The sequence below is a fragment of the Chiloscyllium punctatum genome, chromosome 11 (assembly GCF_047496795.1).
Source record: "Chiloscyllium punctatum isolate Juve2018m chromosome 11, sChiPun1.3, whole genome shotgun sequence".
Lineage (NCBI taxonomy): Eukaryota > Metazoa > Chordata > Chondrichthyes > Orectolobiformes > Hemiscylliidae > Chiloscyllium > Chiloscyllium punctatum.
Window position 1 is genome coordinate 19059345 of NC_092749.1, and position 24644 is coordinate 19083988.

Consider the following 24644-nt stretch of genomic DNA (forward strand, 5'->3'; position numbering starts at 1 on the left):
AATTTCTGATTTTGTTTCGCTCCAAATGAAATAAAGAAAAACTTCTCCAAGCAAGCCTCTGTTCAAAAAGAGCCCCAGAGTGTAAGGTGAAGTAAGCAGTTCACACTAATTGTGTGACTGGAGATTTTTTTTTTAAACAATATTTCTGAGCAATGTCCATAATGAATTTTCAATGGCCACTTTTAAAGAAATCACTTTAGTTATATGTACAAAACCTGAAAAGTTTAGTGGAAAAGTTCATTTAGGTCTTCTAAGCAGTATTAAATTTAAGATGTCACTGTAACATAGTCCCTGGAGACCTAGCAGCCTGGAGTAGAGCATGGGTAGTCAGTGGCCTGAGCAAAGATGGTTACTGGTTGTGAACCGATGGAGCCCAGGCAGACGATGTGAAAGCCCTTATAGAAAAACTAATGTTTTCCTTTTTAGCTACATTTCTTATCTTCCTAACTTATACATACACTACATATATCTGTAATGTATGGTAATTTTTTCTTCATTTCCTTTTTTTTAAAAACCTATAATTTGTACCTAGGTACTTTGTACCCAAGTCCGCACCATGTTGGCGACATGGTACACTTTGCAGTGTACTCCTATTCTTCTGTAACTTGATGACACGTGACAATACACCTAATTCTAAGTTTAGCCTCGCATTGTACCATCCACATTGGATATAATCATTTTGTGATGTGCCTTGGATCTAATAAAAAAAGTAAATCTAATTGCAACAGTAGGTTGTCTACCTTGCAGTGGACAGAAAACAGGAAATTTGAATAAGGAGCAACTAAAAGAGTTACAAATAGAGGGGCCCAAGTATCATCAGGCAGCAAACAAAGGAACCTCAATTATCCAACATTCGATTATCCGAATTTCGGATTATCCGGCAAGATCTCAAAGTCCCAATGCTTGGCTAAACTATGTTATCTGGCATTCAATTATCTGAAATTCCACTAACCAATCGAAATACTCCCCACCCGTGTCCTTTGGATAATCAAGGTTCCTCCGTACTTCTCGTGTCAAGTATGCAAGAACATCAGCCTCAACAGTCCAGCCTGTGTATTTGCAGGATAAGGATAATCATGGGGGATATTATAAAAGAGACTCTTATGCTCTGAATATTTGACTTTTTTTCATAACAAGCAAGAAATATACTCAGTAGTTCCTGTTGGTGGGTTGTGCAAAGAGAATTGAAGCAAAATCACCATTGAGAAACAGCCAAATGCAAACAATCAAGCCACGTAAGTCATAGATTAAAAACAAGCAAATTCAAGATTTATGGAGAGTGTAATGAAAATAAGAATGCATGGACATAACTAAAAATAAACAATATATATTCACATATAAAAGCAAAATTTGTTGAGATTGACTGAAAACTGCATAAATGCTTTGTTGTGAGAATATCAAAATAAAAAACCAGAGAGAGATCATAAAAGTATCACCCTTCTTCACCTGCCATTCTGTGCAGTTATATTAGTGATTGTAGGCTAATTGTTTAGAGAGATAACAAGTGAACCTTGTTTCATGAATGGACCATGCTTTGTGGGCATTTCCAAGGCCATGAATCGTTTTCTCTGCTTTCCTCCAAACCAACTCTGTTCATTCTGCAACTAACCCAGAAGCCAGTTATTTACTTACCATTCAGTGTCTGTATTGGCCGCAGATTCATCGCCCAGTAATTCTACATGGGTATGTACATCTTGAATTAGTCTAGATGAAAAGAGATAGAATAGATTCTTTGAAAATCCACCTTAAATTTACTAAAGGCACAAACAGCCAATTTGTGAAAGCATACAATTTTTTTTTGATTCGCAATTGATAATACATTTAATTACACATATATTAGACTTCTAACTTTTCAGATTTTCAAAAGCTATCTGCAAGTACAAATTTTGTAAAGTGGTAAAAGCCTGAGATTAGTCTCAACTTTAATGTGAAGACACAGTAACTTTTATTTCTAAGAAAACACTTGATTTTACCTCTGATCCTTCCTAAAAACAGGTCCAAATAGACAAGCCTCTAAAAAAAGACCTATGTGGTTTTCAGCACTTGTGAAATAATCTTCTTGAAAACCGTCAGCAGGAGAAACAGCGGGCAGCCATGTTTGGCAACAGTGAGTGATCAACACATTGAAGACTCCAGTTTTAGTTTGTGATATTTCAAGCAATTTGTTTGTTATCTGAAAAGGAAAGATAAAAATGAACTTTTATGAAGTCTTTTATGACCCGTACATGTTCCAAAATGCTTAATAGCCCACTATGAAGATGTTTCATGATATCTTACTATTAGAAAATAAGTTTCAAAGTGGAAGAACAATGTATAGCTTTAAGTTGAATGTGTATTTCTATATTTTTAAGGGGAAGAGAATTTTAGCTTCATTTTTAAGTTCTGCAAGCAGTTCCACAATGTCTAGAAATTTCTTTGCTTACAGGCAGTTTAATGAGGTTGTTAAACCCTTGAGATGAACAGTCCAGTTCATGAAGAAAAAAAGGGCAGCTTAAAAACAATACTACTGTTTACTAGTGACAGAAGTCCAATAACTCTAAGATAGACAGGCCCAGAAGAAGCTGGGTACTTTGCAGGTTTCAGTCAGACAGACTAAGGTGTATAGCAGAAGTGCTGTTATATTTGCAGTCTCTAAAGCATCTGGACTGAACACAAGTCCTGAGTGGCTTCAAAGTTGGCAAAAGAAATGTTCCAAGAACAGAAGTCTGATAAAGAAATGACTTCCTACAAGAAGTGAGCTGAGTTAGTGGCTTCTTTAAGGCTGAAGAAGAGACATGAACTATGGAACGTGACACTGACTGAACGCAGGACTTTGCCAAAAACAAACAGATTACAGTTGTGCTAATTGAACAAGTAGCTTTAAGGTAGATACAAGGTGACCTTACACTGAGGTTTAAGAGTCTATAAAATTGTTGTAGGCAGCAAAAGGGTTCAATCCTCTTATTTTGGATACATGTAATAGCTATTCCAAATAGCTCCTGATTATTATAAGTTTTTTTTGGTAAGAAACCTCTGTTATTTTATTGAAAGTATATTGGCATCCTCTTGTGAATATGTTCAGTGACTGACAAATAGCAAAAATAAAACTTAAATGTCTATTAAGCCAGGTTTCATTTTGGGATCAGATGTGCTTAATATTAGCTCGGGTCATAACACAATCAAGAGTGGTTACTGTCATTGGCCTAAAGTGTTAACCCTGTTTCACACACAGGTGCTGCCTGACTTGTTGGCTATGTCCAGCATTTTGTGTTTTAATTTCAGACTTCCAGATTCTGCAGTATTCGGTTTTTGAATCAAAAGAATTCTCTTGCTCTTCTTTGGAAAGTGCCCTGCAATCTGACATCCACCGGAAGAGAATGATGAGGGCATCTGTGTAACAACTCATCTGAACGACAATACCTCTGATACTCCGATACTTTAGAGTTGTTACATGTCTTGAATATCATTTGACACAGTTAAGTGCCAATGAGGTATTACTGCTACATGTACTCGGCATGAAAAGAATGCAAACTTCCTTTTAAAGATAATTAAAATGAATTTTAAAAGGTAGAATGCTGTAATGTTTTATGAAATACTTACCATTCAAATGTGATACCAATCTGAATTTTGCCCTATTATGAAATATCTGCACAATATTTTCTTAATGTATTTCTCGAACATGTTACTGTCTGATAGTCTACATTACCTTGAGATTTTCCTATTGCTGTGCGGTCCTCTTTTGTCTGTGCGTGGAGTCCACACAACCAATCAGCGTACACGGACCCTTCAAACAGCTGCATAGTCATGCAGCTTAAAATGAAAACTGCATGCAGTATAACATCCAGTTCTACAGACCAATCAATCAATTTGCTCAATCATCTTTTTCCTTTCACTCTTAGATATTTCAAAACAACGGATAAGTCTTAAAAGACAACCCAAAAGGAAAATAATTACTTTGGAGACTGCAGTATACGAAAAGTTAAAATCTTAAGAACTTGTACCTATGTACCTTTTTTCTATTAATCTGGTAAATGTGTGACTCCCAAAATTTTAGCAATAGAACGGTGGCACAGTGGTTAGCACTGCTGCCTCACAGCGCCAGAGACTCGGGTTCAATTCCCGCCTCAGGCGACTGACTGTGTGGAGTTTGCACGTTCTCCCCGTGTCTGCGTGGGTTTCCTCCGGGTGCTCCGGTTTCCTCCCACACTCCAAAGATGTGCAGGTCAGGTGAATTGGCCATGCTAAATTGCCCGCAGTGTTAGGTAAGGGGTAGATGTAGGGGTATGGGTGGGTTGCGCTTCGGCGGGGCGGTGTGGACTTGTTGGGCCGAAGGGCCTGTTTCCACACTGTAAGTAATCTAAGTAATCTAATCTAATCTAATTCACACAAGTACCATGAACAGCACATATTGCTCCCCTGCATAATCCTAAACCGTGGTAATCAGGATACTGCAGCACCTAAAATCAGGTTTTTATTGAGTAACAAAATAATTTGAGAATGTTCTCTATAGAATTGCTATTCAGCACAGAGAATACCTGACAACAAGCTGGTAAATGTAGAACTTATCCAACAAACATCACAGCAGATGGTATGTTGCGTAGAATCAAAAACAAAATCAGAGGCACTATACAAAGTATTAGTCAGACCACACCACTGTAAACAGTTCTGGGCCCCTTACCTAAGGGGAGATATACTGGCATTGGAGGCAGTCTAGAGAAGATTTGCAAAGCGAATCCCAGATATGGAGGGATTTTCTTATGAAGAGAGGTTGGTTAGATCGGGCTTGTACTCAGTGGAGTTCAGAAAAATGGAGAGGCAACCTTATTGAGACATGTAAGAATCTTAGGGGACTTTACAGGGTAGATGTGAAAAGCTTGATTTCTCTTCTGGAAGAGTCTAAGAGTAGAGGGCATTATCTCTGAATTAGGGGTTACCCAATCAGGACAAAGATAAGGAAGAATTTCTTCTTTCAGACAACACCAAATCTGGGGAATTCTTCATCGCAGAGGACTAATGAGGCTGGGTAGTACATAGTTAAGAATATTCAAGGCTGAGATAGACAGATTTTTAATCAGTAAGAGAATCAAAGGTAAGGGGGAAAAGGCAGAAAAGTGAGGTTGAGCAACATCAGACAGACATAATCAGGTTGAATGGCAGAGCAGACTCAAAATGCTCAATGGCCTACTTATGCTCTTACATTTTGTAGTTTTAAGGCTGATTGTGTTGGTTCTAAATCTAGTAGAGTTGAGGCAGAAAATCAGCCATAATTGTACTCAATGGTGAAGTAGGTTCAAAGGGCTGTATGATACTTATTTTCCTTATGTGCTTGTATCCACAAGGTGTACTATATAGGTCCAATCATTATGTCAATTAGTTTAATCAGTTAGAACCACTCTAAATTTTACCATTCTGCAAGGTACTTCCAAGCTGTTTGTGGGGACCAGAGGCTGTGTACAGATGCAACAAATAAGACATGAAATCAACTGACTATATGCAGGACTGTTACCTTAAATGGTCACAAGTATTTAAATTCAAGAACAGCAATCTAGTTATTAGCCCTCAAAGAGGAGAGCTGATGTCAGTGAAATACCCGACACTTAATCTGCACGCTGATAAGTTAAGCTAAACTGCCTCCAAAAACCTCAGCAGGTTCGCCCACTCTAATCAAGTGGATGTGAATTGAGCATCATTCCACATGCATTCAAGATCTTGCCTGAGTGTAAAGTTCTCAATTTTCACATTTCCACTCAAAGACACGCTCACCTCTTTTCCAAACAGTTTCTTTGCTTCATCACCTTTTCAATCTCATGAGCAGGGAACAAAATTAGAAGTTTAGCTAGAATATCTTCTGCAAGATACAGTTGTAATGATTTATTAAATTTAACTTGTGGTTTTAATTTTTGACATTAACTGCCACAAGCAATAACTACATTTATGTGTATCATCCCTTGACATTAAGACACAAGAAGGGTAACGGAATGCTGGCCTTTATAAGTAGAGGACTGGAGTATAAGGATGCAGATGTTTGCTGCACCTGTACAAAACCCAAGTTAGACCATGCCTGAAGGACTGAGAGCAGATTTGGGCACCACACCTGTGGAAGGATACTGGCCTTAGGGGGACTATAACATTGGTTTCCAAGAGTGATACCTGGGCTTCAAGGATTAAGTTATGAGGAGAGATTATAGAAATTAGGCCTGTATTCTCTAGAATTTAGAGGGTTAAGGGGTGATCTGATCAAAATGTTCAAGATATTAATAGGAAAAGACAGGGTAGGTAAAGATAAACTATTTCCACTGGTTAGAAATTCTAGAATGAGGGAACATAGTCTGAGAATTAGAATCAGACCATTTAAGAGATTTATTTGGAGGCACCTCGACAGAAGAAGGATGATGGAGATTTGGAACTCTCTTCGACAAATGCCAATTGATAATAGATCAGCTATTAGGTTTAAATCTGAGATAGATAATGTCTCCGCTTAACAAAAATTAAGAGATATGGGCCAAAGGCAAGTATATGGGAGTTAGGTCACAGATCAGACATGATCTCATTAAATGGCCAAACAGGCTGGAGGGGATGAATGGCCTATTCTTATTTCTATGTTTCTATGTTCCTACAGGTGTATCCTCCAATGACTACCTTTTAAAATGATGTTCCCTAATATACATAATAGAAAACATTGCCAGAGGAGCCTCTTAGAATCAGAGTCACAGTAAAAATAGTTGGTTCTGGCACAGAGACAAAGCAGTGGGGGGGAACTTGGCCCCAATTTCTGCACCTTCAAATGTTCTTTCAACTAGATGAAGATGAATTATGAAGGTGTGTTGAATGATCTCGACTCCCTTACAGTGCATGAAGTATTTTCCATATGGGTATGAATATAATCCCTCCCTGTTAGCACAACTCTAAAGGAAAAATGAGCACAAGATCATTCAATGACAAGAAAAATCAGGCACATTCTTTCAATTAATATTTGCACAGTAAAATGTTAGTAAGGATAATTTCCAGTTGGTCATATTTAAAAAGGTTTTATGGTTTCAATACTTAGCTGATCTTGATCATTTAATTCACCAAGTTAGTCCTTTGCAAAAAATATGTTAAATAGTTACCAAGTGGATACTTAGGCAAGAAAGTTAGGTAATAGAGAACACAGCACACATGGAACAGCACCAATCCAGACCTGGGATCAGATTATTCAATTATTAATTGATCAAAACCTGTATTAGCAAATAACTGTCAAACAACATCCACTGCATTTTTGAGTTTGAATAAAAGAACACAACTTAAACAGAGACAACAGGTGTCTTGCCCACTGGCCAAAGAGCCCCACATTGGCTCCTTTTAGTCACATTTAATTGCCAACCATTAATTGGGCAGGGTCAGTCTTGCCCAGCATTGAGGACTAAGGCAGTGGATGTCCTGCCTCTGAAAGAGATGGGCCAGGTCCCAGCAGTTCCTCTGAGAGATTGCGGTGGCTACGTCAGACACTCCATTCACTTGAGGCTGAGGATTGCCACAGCTACATGCAAGTGATGGTTTGGGGAATGGGGAAGAGAGAGGCAGAGACAGCAACGACGGCTCTCAGCAGAATCCCTTTTCCCAATAATCAATCCGATACCAAGTGCTTATCAGCAAAGGATTACTACTGGAAGCTTGTAAGCAAATAGCAAGGATTTAGGTGCACATAATGACTAGTTTGTACACAGATTGAAGCATCTTACTGTTCATTCATACCACTATCTCACACAAATACCTCAAAGTGGGATCCTTTGTTTACTGCATGAAAGAACAGACCACAAATAGTTCAAGCAGCATTATTTAGGGTATTAACTTCTTCAAATCAACTTTATGTCTCCATGATTGCAAGCTTGATTAATAACAACAAGCTGTTCTATAAATTCTGACAGCATTATCGTAGCAATTATCTCAACATGTCACTTCCTAGTATGCACTTGGTTTGGAACAGTTTCCCTTTGATCAAAAGCTATCTCATCTAATTTCATGTCATTACACCTGACACCAAGCATATTTCAATGAGATACCACTAACTAAAATTAAAATTCAAGACTTAGTGCACAAACTGGAGATGAGAAAAACATAGGGAAATAATGTGAATTTTAATCAGTAGGCTAAAGAATTGTTGACATAATCCTAAATTTATCCAAATGGCCAGCAGTACTTTGGTTCTCGCATTCTCTATGTCCAAAGCAGAACAAAAATATCTTGCTTCACTCCTGAAATCAGCCATTTCTATCACTTTTAATCCTATCCTATTCACGCAAAAATGAACTTCAAAGGTTTGCTTTTCCAGCAAGTCATCAAACATCAATGCCTGTTTTAGAATGGGCTGACTGTTCAAAACTAAACAAGACAGACAGCTTTGATTCATTTCTTCTGTTAAAATATGGATTTCTGCTTGGAACAAAACGACTCAACATTTCTGTTGCTGAATCCGCAATTTTTCTCCATGCTAAGAATGGATTCTGACAACTAAATAAGGCTCTGAATCACTGTGTTTACTGGTAATTTTTAAAAATATATGCTTTGCATCGATTGTTTTCACAGCCTCTTGGAGATAAATAGCCAACCAGGTCATAGATGCACACAGTATTCTCCTCACTGCTGCTAAAACATCAGAGAATCTGATCAGAATCTTCCGAATTATGTTTCCTTTTAATTATATTTTTTTTACTAGCACTACACAGCTCATAGAAGCACACTCATATAGAACCTTTACTCAGGGAGTAGTAAGGGTATGGAATGCTTTGCCTGCAACGGTAGTAGATTCACCAAGTTTAAGTCGTCATTGGACAGGCATATGGACGTACATGGAATAGTGTAGGTGGGATGGGCTTCAGATTAGTATGACAGGGCTGTGCAACATCGAGGGCCGAAGGGCCTGTACTGCGCTGTAATGTTCTATGTTCTAAGTATTTATTTGGATCAGACCTCATCTTACCTTGGACTGTCATTATAATAGATGCTGCGTGGAGGGAGAAGTGGGGAGACAGATACCATCACAGGTCATTGACTCTCCATAATGCAAGTGTATAGCTTGAGAATAGTGAGAGCGCCTATTGCCCAGACACCATACTGATGAAGGCAATATGGTAGCAAATATCTCCATCTTGAAACAAAGGATGAGATGAAGGGAAAGAACAATAAGCAGACTAACAGATACTTATTTCTCCTCCTCAATATATAGAAGCAATTTACTCCAACAAAAATAAATTGGAGTCCATATTTAAAGCAAAGTAAGTACATTGCTTCATCATATCAAACATCTGTATAAAATGACCTTAGTTAAAATAAGGACTAGAGGTCAATACAAATTGGCAATGAAAGGAAAATTAGATTATAATAAAGATATTATTGCAAGCAATCTGCAGAAAAATAGTTCTAAACTTACGACTGAGTAAATGAATAATTCACCAGCAGAGGAGAATTAGGTCATATCCTAAGCTAATTTGTGCAGAAATTGATAAACACTCAAAATATCCTCCAGTAAGAGTTATAATCTACTTTTAGAAATCTAAAATATGAAACAATAAACACTGCAAAACCAAGACAATATCGCAGATTATATCAAGGTTTTTGAAGGTTATATAAATCTAATTGCATAAACTTCAACATACAATTTTAATCATCTGGAAAGAGATGGCAGTTTATTGCAGTGATCAAACATAGCACTGAGAGAAAAAGTTCTCATTATTTAGCTACAGAACAGTTTAAATGCACAAAATTCAAAATAACAGCAAGAGATATTCAGTAACTGACAATGTAATAAGAGGATGTAGGCTTCTAATTATAATATGAAGCAGTCATACAATCCTGAGAACTTTCCTATCTACCTAATCCACATGGAAACACTTTGATCTGAAAAAATTCTTTATTTCCAAACAGTATCCTTCAAAGTTCACCTCTTCTATTTTCCCAGGTCACAGTCTAGCTGGGCCAGATAATATTGGGCTCAACTTGCTGAATCACTTTGCAATAATTTCCTCTTCCAACAAGGAAGCATCTGATCATAGGTGGTCCTCAAAAGGCTAGCTCTGCCATGTTGAGGCAGAATTGCTTCCTCAAGGCAAGTAATTATTTTTATACCAATAATATGCTTACAACTTCAAACATAGAGCTGACCAAGACCCTCGAGTGGGAGATCATCTATGGAAAAGGGAAGGCGAGCTGAGGAGGATGGAGAGATGCTTCAGTCTGATTTGGACAGATTGATTGAATGGCAGTTGAAGCAGTTTTTCAGTAGCAAAAATAGGCAGGCGGAAAATTATCTGATTGGCAATGGGAAAAGGGGAGGTGCCACGAGACCTGGATTCATAGAGTCAGAGACATACAACATGGAAACAGACCTTTGGGTGAACCCGTCCATGCTGACCAGATTTTCCAAAGTAAACTAGGCCCATTTGCCTGCATTTGGCCCATATCCTTCCAAAACTTTCCTATTCATGTACCTGTCCAAATGTCTTATAAATGTTCTAACTGTATCTGCATCGACCACTTCCTCTGGCAGTTCATTCCACACACTAATTCATTGCCCTTCAGGTCCTTTTCGATCTTTCCCCCTTAAAATTATGCCCTCTAGTTTTGAACTCCCCTATCCTATGGAATAGACCTTGGCTATTCACCATATCTACATCCCTCCTGATTTTATAAAGTCACCTCTCAACCTCCAACTCTGCGGTGAACCATTTCCCAGCCTATCCACACTCTCCTCATAACTCAAAACCCCCAGTACCACTAACATCCTTGTCAGTCTTTTCTGCATCTTCCTCAATTTAATAATATCCTTCCAATAGCAGGGCAACCAGAACTACGCACAGTACTCCAAAAGGTGGCCTCACCAACGTGCTGTACAAGCGCAACTCCTTTACTCATGGTGCATGGTGGCTCAGTGGTTAGCACGACTGCCTCATAGCACCAGGGAGCTGGGTTCAATTCCTGTCTCAAGCAACTGTCTGCGTGGAGTTTGCACATTCTCCCAGTGTCTGCGTGGGTTGCCTCTGGGTGCTCCGGTTTCCTCCCACAGTCCAAAAGATGTGCAGGTCAGGTGAATTGGCCATGTCAAATTGCCCATAGTGTTAGGTGCATTAGTCAGGGGTATATATATATTTATATGGTGGGAATATGGGTCTGGGTGGGTTACTCTTCGGAGGGTTGGTATGGACTTGTTGGGCCAAAGGGCCTGTTTCCATACTGTAGGGAATCTAATCTAATAGGCAAGGTTGTGATTCTCCCTGAACAGCTACCTTGTTTGTGATGTCTAATAAAGGTTTTGGGTGGCACGGTGGCACAGTGGTTAGCACTGCTGCCTCACAGCGCCAGGGACCTGGGTTCAATTCCCGCCTCAGGCGACTGACTGTGTGGAGTTTGCACATTCTCCCCGTGTCTGCGTGGGTTTCCTCCCACAGTCCAAAGATGTGCAGGTCAGGTGAATTGGCCATGCTAAATTGCCCGTAGTGTTAGGTAAGGGGTAGATGTAGGGGTATGGGTGGGTTGCGCTTTGGCGGGGCGGTGTGGACTTGTTGGGCCAAAGGGCCTGTTTCCACACTAAGTAATCTAATCTAATCAACACTCTGAGCCACAAAGGCAAGTGTGCCAAACACGTCCTTTACCACTGTGTACCATGATGCCACTTTCAAGATACCACTATGCACTTCAACCCTTAGGTCTCTCTGTTCCAGAACACTCCACAGAACACTCTAGCATTGACTGTGTAAGTTCTGCCCTTGTTTGTCTTACCAAAATGCAAAACCTCATTAAACACCCCTTAATTGACCCAATTGATCAAGATCGCTTTTTAGTCTTAGATAACTTTTACTGTCAACTATACCACCAATTTTGGTGTCATCTGCAAACATAATAACCATGCTTCCCATATTCTCTTCCAAATTATTGCTGAAAGCATGCATGCAGGTGCAGCAGGTGGTCAAGAAGGCAAATGGTACAGTGAGAAGATTTGAATACAGAAGCAGGAATGCCTTGCTGCAAATATACACCTGAAGTACTGTGTAATTCTGGTCTCCTTATCTGAGGAAGGATGTGCTGGCTATAGAGAGGCAGTGCAATAAAGGTTTACCAGACTGAGATGACAAGATGGATATAAGAGAAGAGATTGGATTGGTTAGCACTAAATTCACTGCAGTTTAGAAGAATGGAGCAGGCTCTAACATGACTAGACAGGATAAACACAAAAACAATGCTCCAATGACCAAAGAGTGCAGAAGCTGGGGTGACTGCCTCAGGACAGCAGAAGGCCCTTTAGGATTGACATGAGGCAAAATTTCTTCTCCCAGAGAGTGGTGGGGCTTTGAAATTCTCTGCCATTGGAAGTAGTCAAGGCTAAAACATTGAACATTTTCAAGGGGGAGTTAGATATAGTTCTTAGGGCTAAAGGGATGAAAGGATATGGAGGGAAAAGAGGAACAGGGTACTGAATAGGATAATCAGCCATAGAGGTGTACAGCATGGAAACAGACCCTTCGGTCCAACCTGTCCATGCCAACCAGATATCCCAACCCAATCTAGTCCCACCTGCCAGCACCCGGCGCATATTCCTCCAAACCCTTCCTATTCATATACCCATCCAAATGCCTCTTAAATGTTGCAATTGTACCAGCCTCCACCTCATCCTCTGGCAGCTCATTCCTTACACGTACCACCCTCTGCGTGAAAAGGTTGCCCCTTAGGTCTCTTTTATATCTTTCCCCTCTCATCCTAAACATATGCCCTCTAGTTCTGGACTCCCCGACACCAGGGAAAAGACTTTGTCTATTTATCCTATCCATGCCCCTCATAATTTTGTAAACCTCTATAAGCCATGATCACATGAAACAGCATAGAAGACCCAAAAGGTCAAGTGGCCTACTCCTTTTCCTATTTTCTCTGCTTTCATATTTCTAAAAGGTGAGCAATCCAAGCACTGTCACAATATTTTTTAGTTGCACCAATTAACATGCAGTCAATCCAAACTAGGTCCACAATTGCTAGCTTATTTTCTGGCTTTGCTTTTGACCAAGATTACGGCTAGGTGTGGAAACACTCGCAAGTACACGCTCAAATTGGAACAAAACTTTTAAGCACAAATGCAATGTACTGCTCATCCAATAAATCACCTAATCTAGGGTTTGATGTACAAATAACAATACTTGTGGTATTACAGGGAATGATAAAGGTCAAAATTAACATCTATATATATCTGTGCATTGGTAACTTATGAACACGCCAAATAATGACCACCTTCAAAAAAGTAATTTTAGATTAAATGCCAATTTCAAAATCTCAGCACTGCTAAGTGTATGGACATTTCACATTTTCCTTTAGTCCCCAATAGTAATGATGCTATGTTTATTTGAAGCTGTCTTAGCACAGTTTATCTGTTACCAAATGTAATGGGCTTAAGTTACAGCTAAGACAACTCGTTCACAATGTTTTGAAAACATCAAAAGCTTTTACACTAATAGCATGATGTCATGCGTACAATTACTCATGCGCAGATGGATCACAGTGACCAATTTAAACAGCAGCACTACTTCTGCTGCATTTGAAGCACAGTGGTTTCTTATTCTTTTGCAGGATGTGGGCATCACTGACTAACTCTGCATTTTTTTTGCATATCCTTAATAGCTTTGGAGAAGGTGATGTGCTGAGCAGCTTGAACAGATGTGGTCAATGTGGTATAGGAACATCTATAATGCTGTAAGGGAAGGAGTTCCAGGATACTGATGCAGCTAAATGAAGGAACAGTGATACAGTTTCAAGTCTAGATGGTGGATGGCTGATAGGTTAGCTGTAGGTGATGGCTGTCCCTTGCATCTACTAACCTTGTCCTTTCCAACTCTATTTTGATTTAATCCCTGCCCTCCCCTGCATTGTTTGATCACACAGCATTGCCCTTTGATGTGAAGGACAGCGTTTGTCACTGGCCACTTGGGTGTTTCCTTTCTTCCTGGTGGTGGAAACTAAATAAAGGTTTGTGCATCTTGTGTCTTTCACTGTGTCTCAACCTGCACACACACAACATGGGTACTGGGAAAAAAATAAGCACTATTTTAGGCGGCAGTGTGGGGGTTAAAATAAAGGAAGAAAAAAAAAACTAACCTTGCCCTTCTCGATCGCAGCAGTCATGGATTTGTAAAGTGCCTTGGTGAATTGCTGCAGTGCATCTTTTAGACTGGGGGGGGGGGGGAAAGAGTGGGAAGAATGAGGTATCCCATCTGCTTCTCTAATATCCTTTTGGGAAAGAAATTTGGCATCTTTACCTGATCTGGCTGACATGTGACTCCAGACGCACTGCAATGTGGTTGACTCTTAACTGCTCTCTGGACAATTTGGGATGGGCAGTCAATGCTGGTCAAGCCAGTGACACCCATATTCTAAGCCCTGTCCCAAGGACAGGACATTCCTAGCAGAAGTGGTGGCATAGTAATATACAGTAGGGATGGCATTGCTCTGGGAATCCTCAACATTGACTCTGGACCCCATGAAGTCTCATGGCCTCATGTTAAACATGGGCACAGAAACATCCTGCTGACTACCTTGTATTGTCCTCCCTCGGTTGATGAATCAGTACTTAACGATGTTGAACAACACTTGGAGGAAGCATGGAAGGTGGAAAAGGTGCAAAATCACCTCAGGATGGAAGATTTCAATGCCCACATAGATTCAAGCTGTGCGCACAGGGTGGGTGGCAGTTGGGGAGAAATGGAAGGAGCTGCACTGATCCAGACAACAGGAGAGTATCCTATCACATTTATCAGCAGATGGGTTCCTCACCGAAGAATTGCTAGTGCCTGAAATGCCCTTGTAGCCACAAAATATTATTGAATTTTCGATGGTGCATGGATTGTATTGGTAAGGGCAACCTTTATTGCCCTTTCCAAATTGCCCTTGAACTGAGTGGCTTCCTGAGCTGTTTCAGAAGGCAATTCTGGTCTGGAGCCACAAGTAGGCCACCTAAGATAAGGACAGCAGATTTCTTTCAATAAAAGACATTAGTGAACTGTAATTGCTGATCACTCCATTCATATATTCAATCAGAGCCTGGGAGAGAGGGTGTATGTGATGCTAATAACTGAAGCTCATTTTCCTGAGATGAGAGGAGGTGTGCACTAAAGGCAGATGGAATAACTGTTTCCAAAGAGAATTGGGTATGCACTTAAAAGGAAAACCTTGTATGACTTTGGGAAAAGAATGGAAGAGTTGGACTCATTCTAGCATCCTAAATGAATAGTTTCTACATCAATGCACCAGTTTCATTAGCAAGAGAGACGATGCAGCTATAGAAATCGGAAAATAAGGGCTATGACATTTTTAAAGAAGTTAGCATTGGCGGAGAGGTTCTGAGTGGTTTAGTAGGATTAAAAGTTGATAAATATCCAGGGTCTAATGAAGTGTATTCCAGGCAGTTGAGTGAGGCAAAGGAGGAATAGCAGGGGTGTTAACAATAATTCTCAATTCCTTGCCAGCCATAGGAGAGGTGCTAGAGGACTGGAGGACAGCCAACGTGATACAATTATCCAAGAAGGGAGCAAGGCATAAACCAGGAAACTACAGACTAATTAGTGGTGGGAAACTATTAGAAGCAATTCTGAGGGACAGAATTAATCTGCAATTGGAGAGGCAGGGATTAATCAATTTTGAGGGACAGAATTAATCTGCAATTGGAGAGGCAGGGATTAATCAAGAACAGTCAACATGACTTTGTTAAGGGGACGTCATGTCTGACAGACTTGACTGAATGTGGGGGTGCCGGTGTTAGACTTGGTGAGAGTGAATGTTTCAAAGAGGTGACTAGGTGTGCACATAAAGGCAATGAATTCAACAGTCTGCTGTGACTTGAGCATGCCAAAAGTAAGTAGTCATGGGAGCCAAGGAAATTTGACTAATTGGATCTAGAATTGTCTGAGTGGCAGAAGGCAGAGAATGTTAGTTGAGGGGTGTTTTTGTGACTGGAAGCCAGTGTGCTGTGGGGTTCCATAGGGATTAGTGCTGGGGTCCTTGCTGTTTGTGGTACATATAAATGACTTAGATTTGATCAGTAATTTCATGAATTAATATAAAAATTGATGGGGTGAAAAATAGTGAGGAGGATAATGTTAGATTACCGGAGGATATAGATGGGCCAGTAAGATGGCGTAATCAGTGGCAAAACAGAGGGTGGTAGAGGAGGGTTGTTTCTCGGATTGGAGGCCTGTTACAAGCAGTGTTCCACAGGGCTCGATGTTGGGTCCGATTTTGTTTGTCATTTATATGAATGATTTAGATGAGAATGGAGAAGGCATAGTTAGTAAGTTTGCAGATGATAACAAAATTTGTGGTATAGTGGATAGTAAAGAAGGGTGTCCAAGATTACAAAGAGACCTTGATCAGTTATGTCAATGGGCTGAGAAGGGGCTGATGGTATTTAATTTGAATAAATGTGAGGTATTGCACTTTGGTAAGACAAACAAGGGCAGAACATATACAATTAATGGTAAGGCTTTGGGTAGTGTCATACAATACAGAGACCTAGATGTTCTGGTACATACTTCTTAAAAGTTTGCATCAAATGTCAACATGGTGGTTAAGAAGGCATTGAGCAGGCTTGCCTTCAATGTTCAGTCATTTGAGTATCATATTTGGAACATCATGTGGAGGTTATACAGGACATTGGTGAGGCCTCTTCTGGAGCACTGTGTCCAGTTCTAGTCACCCTGTTACAGGAAGGGTATTGTTAAGCTGGAGAGAGTGTTCAGAAAAGATTTACCAGGATATTGCCAGGAATGGAGGGTCTAATTATAAGGAGAAGCTGGAGAGGCTGGGACTTTTTTCACTGGAGGATAGGAGTTTGAGGGATGACCTCAGAGAGGTCTATAAAATCATGGAGGATATAGATAAGGCAGGTGTCTTTTCCCAAGGGAGGGGGATTTCAAGACCAGGGGCATATTTTAAGGTGAGAGGAGAAAGATTTTAAAAATGACATGAGGAGCAACTTTTGTTTACACAGTTCATGTGTGTAATGAACTTCCAGAGGAAGTGATGGATGACGGTACAGTTATAATATTCAAAAGACATTTGGAGAAGTACACAAATAAGAAATGTTGGGGGCACATAGGCCAAGCTCAGGCATATGGGACTAATTTAGTTTGAAATTATGGTTGGCATGAATTGGTTGGACCAAAGATCTGTTTCCACGCTGTATGACTATATGACTCTATAAATAATATTCAATCCAGATAAGTGTCACTTGGATAAGAAAACCAAAGAACAAGAATACACGGTAAACAGTCGGACCTTGGTCTCCATGTGCACCAGCCTCTTAAGTAGCAGGACGGATAGATAAAGTTGGTTAGAAGACATATGGGATATTTATCTTTATCAGTGAAGGGGCAGCACTTAAAAGTAAGGATGTTATGTTGGAATTGTATAAAATTTCAGTTAGGCCACAGCTAGAGCGTTTTATACAGTTCAGGAGTCCAAATTGTATGAAGGATGGGATTGCACTGGAGAGAATGCAGTGGAGATTCATTAGGATCTTGCCTGGGCTGCTGAGATTTAGTTATGAAGAGAGCGCGGGTAAAACTGGGGTTGTTTTCCTTCGAGCAGAAGAAACTGAGGGAGAACATGATAGAGATGTATAAAATTGAGGGGCATAAATAGGATAGACAGGAAAAAAACTTTTGCTCTTGGTGGAGGAATCAATGATTGGGGGCACAAATTTAAGATAAGGGGCAGAAGGTTTAGACACGATGTGAATAAAATGTTTTTCATCCAGAGGGAACAGATTTCTGTAAGGGTGGTATATCCAGAAATGCTCATAACATTTATGTGGTATTTATACATACACGTGATGCCAAGGCATACAAAATTATGGACCAAGTGTTGGAAAGTGGGATTAGAATAGTTAGGTGGTTGTTTTTGATTGATGCAGACTCAATGGGCCAAATAGCTTTTCCTATGCTGTAGACCTTTATGACTCAAATGTTGTGATTCTTTCACAAAAAGTCAACTTAACCATGATAGGACAAATAACCTCCTTCAGTGCTTTTATAGCTCCATGAATTATTATTAGATAATACAATAATTCACAAAAGTGGGTTTCACTAAATAGCAATACTAAAATATATTTTACCTCTTTCACTTTTATTCCAATGCCACATTCTCCAGTGATGCTAAGTAGCTGAGGATGAAAGGCAATCTTTATGTAAACATTCAAAGTAGGCCAAAAATGCAGCTGGTTGCTGTTCAAATCCACAACTACCTTCCAAGCTAGATCAAGAGATTTCACACAAAGAGATTCTTCTGACCTGTAAAGCTAAATAAATCAACAGATTAAGATGCACGGTAAACAATCTTAAAATTATGTTACAGTTTGCACATTCTTCTGTCTCAAAGTGTCAGAAGGAACATTTTACAGACCTTCAAAAGGTTAAAAATATTTCAACAATATAGCTACAAATATGTATCTTTGAGTTACTATTAGAATAAAGACAATATTTTGTATTTGCAAGAAACATAGCACACCTATTTATTGCAGGAATAAATGAGAAATGTCTTAGTTGCTACCAGTCAAATATATGTCAGATTTAATCTTGCAAACCTTAGGAACAAGAATCTTCATGCATTGCAGTATGGGAAGTACTTGGTCCGATCGTACAATGTTAAGTGCTTCTACACAGGCGTGAAGAATGAGAGCTGGATTTTTTACAGCAGGTAACGAACTCTTGTTGGCTACAGTTTCAGAAGGCTGTTCAAGTTTGTTCAAAATAAAATAGATACAGGTCCAATGATCATGGATATACTGTGTAGAGACCTTTCCCCAGCCCTCAGCTGAAAATACATCCTCTGAAGGTCTAAAAAAAACAAAAACATCCTTTTTACAGGCAGGAAAAGGTTAGTATTAATGCAACATTTTACAGTAATATAAATTATGTAAGAGCAATGAAATGCAAAGCCATTATGAAATGCCAATTATACTAAAATATTCTGCTCCTCCCATCCTCCAGGTCCAGAAATGCTTCACACAATTAATGTAATTGTAATGAAAAATTGTTTGAGACCATTATTTCATGAGGGGTTTGAGGGAGAGGCACTAGTTGCAAATTTGAAAACTAAACCACCAAATAAGGAATAACTGAACTATTCCGAAAAGTTCCACTGTAAATATGCTTGGAGTGAATTCTTGTATCATGGCAAAACTGTATGCTGGAATGTCAAAACCTAGAATTTGTTCCTCTATTGTTTAAAAGGTATTCTGGAGAAAAATGAAAATAACACTATTAAAATATTTGACAGCAAATTAAAAAAACTTCCACAATAATGAACAACCTTCAATTCATATTATGATCAAAAATCCTGGAGTCCTGTGATCATAAAAATAGAGTTAGATACATTCATTTACCAGTGCAACCAATCAGCTCAGGCAAACTTGATATATTGCAGAGCATCAGCCATCATGTGCACTTATAAAATTATGAAAGTTTATGCAGTTACAACATTAATTGCTTTTACCTTATTATCCCTCACTAACACTGCACCTGACTAAACATCAAACCAACTGTTTTACTAGCTCTTGCACAACTGTACTAAATTTGTGTTAACTGCACCAATTCCTCAAGTTATTGTATGCTGACAGCTTTTTATTATTAAAATTCCAGATTTGTGATTGATGAAACTTGAAAAAAAAAGATGAATTTGCAACAGGTGGAAAAATACTTTGAAATGCATTTGAAAGCCGTAGGCCTTAATGGCAAAAAACAATCATTGTGTGATTACGTCAATTGCATGCACACTCTTATTGCATATTTGTTGTTTAATACTGCCATCCATTCTGGAGCATGCTGTCTGGTGGCTTGACAACTTGGCATATTTATTTCTGATAAGTTAGAAAACAGTTGGCCCTAGCTCAGAGTTCACATGCAGCGTGGATAATTATTATGGGCAGAATAATATTGTTCTAGGAATATTTAATTTAATAAAAGAATACTGTTGACTTAATATTCATTTGTGATTTCACAATAACTTCAGCTTCTGATTAGCTGGCAAGTCATGAATCTAATTAAAAACATCTGGTTTGCAGGCTGGTCAACAAAAAATCAGTTATTGTATCATTTCCCTTCTCAAGAAAGCAGATTCTACTATTTATGTTACCTCTTTCTAAGCGGCTGCTGGGTTGAGCATGCAGTAGGTCCCATAGTGTTCTAATTCACAATGTTTCCACTTCATATGGACTGCCTTTGCCTACAACTTCCCCAACAGCCCATCCAGTGCGGTGAACCTGGCAAGGTTTGACCAACTCACTCAAATTCCTTCAGAATTAATATAAAAACTAGCAAGGCAGAAAACAAGTGCTCAACATTGCCTGGACAGCTTTCCAAAATCCTAATCTAGTTAAAGTTTAGTTGTCTTTCCAGATTGAGTACAGCTGTTAATTCAGCATTTCAACCTGGATGCCTCCAAAGCAGAGCCAGAAAGAGCTTTGATCCTAGCTGGACATCAGATTATGAGTCCAATCGTTGGTGTTAGCTGAATTGCTTGCTGCGAAATGGGCAGAAATGAAATTTGTGCTAATTTGGAACTGGAAGAGCTAAACTGCAAATAAATAGCAGAAAAAGCTCTTCGAATTTTTTCAAGTAGATAGAGTAGAATGCCTTGAATGGATGAGTAAATTACACAAACTGTGAACTGTCACCAACCCAGGAACTTTAAGTTGCTGCTCTAATATTCCCTGCAAATCTTGAATATTTACATTGAATTTCCCTGTATAAAAGTTTCACACTTGAAATAGTAAATTACTCATCTTTCTTACCCATTGTCTTGCTTACTGAAGAAAGGTTTCTCAAGATTCTTGTTGAAGGGACCAGTTAAAACAGATTTGACCAATGTTTTGACAGCATTGAGGGAGTCAAGCTGCAGGTCTGGATACTGGGCATTAATCTTGCAAATCCAAGCCAAAGAAGCTCTAGCAACTACCATTTGGATTTGTTGTCCTAATTTCAGAACCTGAGACAAAAAGCAAAATAGAATTTATGTATCTTCAGCTGAACTCTGCTAACATTCACAGTGGTGTTTTTCAAACAATATTTGTGGAATACGGTCAGTGCTGGCTAGTCTAGCTTTTATTGCTTGTCCCAACTACCCTTTTTCTTCTCTTTGATCATTCATGGGATCTGGGTACAACTGGCTAGGCCAGCATTTATTGCCAATCCCTAAATGGAGGGCAATTAGGAACCATACACACTGCTGTGGGTCTGGAGTAAAATGTAGACCAGTCAAGGTAAGGACAGTAGATTCCCTTCCCTAAATAGTATGCGAACCAGATGGGTTTTTATGGCATTCGACAGTGGTTACATAGTTGCCACTAGGACAGCTTTTTATTTGAGTCTTTTTAAAATAGAATTCAAGTTTCAGCATCTGATATTTGAATCCATGTCCCCAGAAGATTACCCTGGGCTTATGGATTTATGAATCCAGTGAAGTGGCCACAAAAACACCATTGCACTCCAATGAATAGGTGGTCGGAAGCTGCATAACTTTGCATATTGGATGGCATAATTGTAATGCACGAAGGAAGATTTTCATACACAGTCAAGGGATACGGACTTTGGTGGCTTATTCCCATTCCTAATTGTCATTGAGCAGATGGTGTTGAGCTGCCTTCTTGAACTGCTGCAGTCCATGTGCTGTAGATAGACCTGCAATGCCAGTAAGGAGGAATTCCAGGATTTTGACCCAGTGACAGTTAAGGGACAGTGACGTACTTCCCAGAAGCATTTATTTTCAGACAGATTGGAATAGACAGTGGAAAACTGCTGATAGTACAGATTACCTACAATTCTTCCTGAAGTCAATCAACAAACTCCCATTGAATGAGGATTTTACGTTAGACAACGTAGCTGGAGGCTACTTGATTGCATCCAAGGTCAGACAGAAATTTCCTGGAACTTCTTCCTACCAACCCAAACTTTCTCAAAATAGTTTTACAAATGGAGGATATCTATTAAAACCAAAATAAGTTTATTAAAGGAGGACAAAGGTGAAGCCTAAAAAGGTAAGAAACAGTAAGCTGCTGGCTATACTTCAGAGAAACATGAAGAAATTGCCTATAAAAAAAATTGAAGAAAAAGATCCCATGTCCTAAAGAACAGTTCTATAAATAGCTTCACAGAAATTGGAAGAAAAACAAACTCAAGCACATCAAGACAGCAGGTGACTGAGAAGCTGAGTTTTTATGTGCAATAAACAAAACATTTTTAAAGGAGACAGAAAAATAAATCTTATTGAACCAAGATGTTTTATGGGCCTCAAAAAAAGGAAAGAGTGCAGGTATGATAACTTCCATGCCAGCTGGAAGAACATCAATTACTCACTGCCACAGGTGGAAAGGTCAGAAAAATAAAAGTGGTCGTTGAGTCAGACAAAGATAGCAAAGAATTCTCAAAGGGAAAAGGCAGCCAAAAGAACGAAGCAATGTGGCACTCCTGAGTACAATTTGATGGATGCATTCTGCAGGAGGTATCCGAGCAAGGGGCTTTCAAAGGCAGGATCCAGTTTAAGAGTCAATATGAAAGGCCAGGAGGTTACGTGAAATACACAGTCTTCAGAGTTATTGGTACGGCAATGTTTAAAACAAAAACTCAAAGTGGTTTTGCTCAACAATGAAAAATTTAAAAATGTAATCATCCACTATACCATAATGGGGGACATGTTGTGTCCAGAACTCCCAAGGTTCCAAACTTGGCTGTGCAAGCAAGCAGAGAGACATAGCGATGAAAGGTGGAAATGAATGGAACATTATTCCAAACTTCACTTATACCCCTAGCATGTGTTGAGAGCAAGATTCTCACAGGTCTGAAAATACGTCAACGTTTTTAACTTAAATCATTGCATTCAACAGAAAACTCAAGTTGAAGTAAGCACATAATAAAAAAAATGCTTTAACATATGCGTCTACGTGTTTGGACGTCATTTGGTGAATTGCAAAATTATAAGCTCTTTGCCATTAAAGGGCCACAAGACAAGGGATTTTTAAAATAATTTATTTTAATAAGAGGATAGGATGAAATAAATTGCAGAGGCAGACAATTGCCAAATATAAGGGCCAAATAAAGAAGCAGAAATTATGCTTTGCAGAGTTCAATGTGTTTAAATATTTATAGAAGTTTTGTCATCTACTCCTTTGGATATTTAAATGAGTACATTACTTTTTCAAGCACACCTGTCCAAAGAGAATATCCAGCATGTTTTATTTGTTGTTGTCCCTCAATGCAAAGATGACAATGTCCACCATCTGGGTTATTTGATACGGTTCTGGTAGATATGTGACTATTATCTCACCTGGAAGATTTTGCTGCATTCAGGACCAGATAGATAAAATGATTTCATTTTGGATGGACTGCTGCCTCAACAACTTCCCTTTGTTTCCACCCAACAAATTGCTTCCCCTGCCCACTAGGAAACAGCAATAATGGATTTAGAGATGTGTAATGAGGCAGACTTGATTAGGGAGCTGAAGTTGAAGGAACCCCAACAGGGCAATGACCATAATATGATAGAACTCACCCTGCAGTTTGAGGAGGAAAAGCCAGAATTAAATGTAATGGTATTAGTCCATATAACGTATGGATTAAAGACATAGGAGAGCAGCTGACCAGAGTTGATTGGAAGGGGAGCCTAGCAGGGTGGAGGAGCAATGAGTCATAGAGTCATAGAGATGTACAGCATGGAAATAGACCGTTCCATCTACCTTGTCCATGCCGACCAGATATCCCAATCCAATCTAGTCCCACCTGCCAGCACCGCACCCACATCCCTCCAAACCCTTCCGTTTCATATATCCATCCAGATGCTTTTTAAATGTTGCAATTGTACTACCCTCCACCACTTCCTCTGGCAGCTCATTCCATACATATACCACCCTCTGCGTGAAAAGTTGCCCCTTCGGTCTCTTTTATATCTTTCCCCTTCCACCCTAAACCTATGCCCTCTAGTTCTGTACTCCCCCTCCCAGGGAAAAGACTTTATCTATATATCCTATTCATTCCACTCAATTTTGTAAACCTCTATAAGGTTACCCCTCAGCCTCTAACGCTCCAGGGAAAACAGCTCCAACCTATTCAACATCTCCCTATAGCTCAAATCCTTCAACTCTGGCAACATCCTTATAAAATTTTTTCTGAACCTTTTCAAGTTTCACAACCTTCTTTCCACTAGGAAGGAGACCAGAATTGCACACAATATTCCAACAGTGGCCTAACCAATGTCCTGTACAGTCGCAACATGACCTCCCAACTCCTGTACTCAACACTCTGACCAATAAAGGAAAGCATACCAAACGCCTTCTGCACTATCCTGTCTACCTGCAACTCCACTTTCAAGGAGCTATGAACCAACACTCCAAGGTTTGTTTGTTCAGCAAGACTCCTGAGGACCTTACCATTAAGTGTATAAGTCCTTCTCTGATTTGCTTTCCCAAAATGCAGCACCTCGCACTTATCTAAATTAAACTCCATCTGCCACTTCTCAGCCCGTTGGCCCATCTGATCAAAATCCCATTGTAATCTGAGATAACCTTCTTCCCTGTCCACTACACCTTCAATTTTTATGTCATCTGCTCTTGTTCATGAACACTAAGGAGATCAAGGGTTACAAGAAGGAGGCAGGTGAATTCAGTT

At 39.4% G+C, this 24644-nt stretch overlaps 1 protein-coding gene across 7 annotated transcripts in view; it reads right to left on the minus strand.

Annotated features, from left to right (window-relative positions):
* The window catches only part of LOC140482788 (probable methyltransferase TARBP1), a 179343-nt gene that overhangs the window by 86419 nt on the left and 68280 nt on the right, over positions 1-24644 (minus strand). For all 7 annotated transcript variants that reach the window (XR_011961789.1, XM_072580400.1, XM_072580399.1 and 4 more), the window contains 5 exons: positions 20780-20973; positions 18572-18824; positions 18104-18286; positions 1974-2173; positions 1633-1704 (listed from right to left, as the gene is read on the minus strand). Coding sequence is in view for 6 of the 7 variants with exons in the window: in XM_072580400.1 (XP_072436501.1) it covers positions 1633-1704; positions 1974-2173; positions 18104-18286; positions 18572-18824; positions 20780-20973 (902 nt within the window). In the remaining variant the exon portion in view is untranslated. The remainder of the gene's footprint in view (positions 1-1632; positions 1705-1973; positions 2174-18103; positions 18287-18571; positions 18825-20779; positions 20974-24644) is intronic.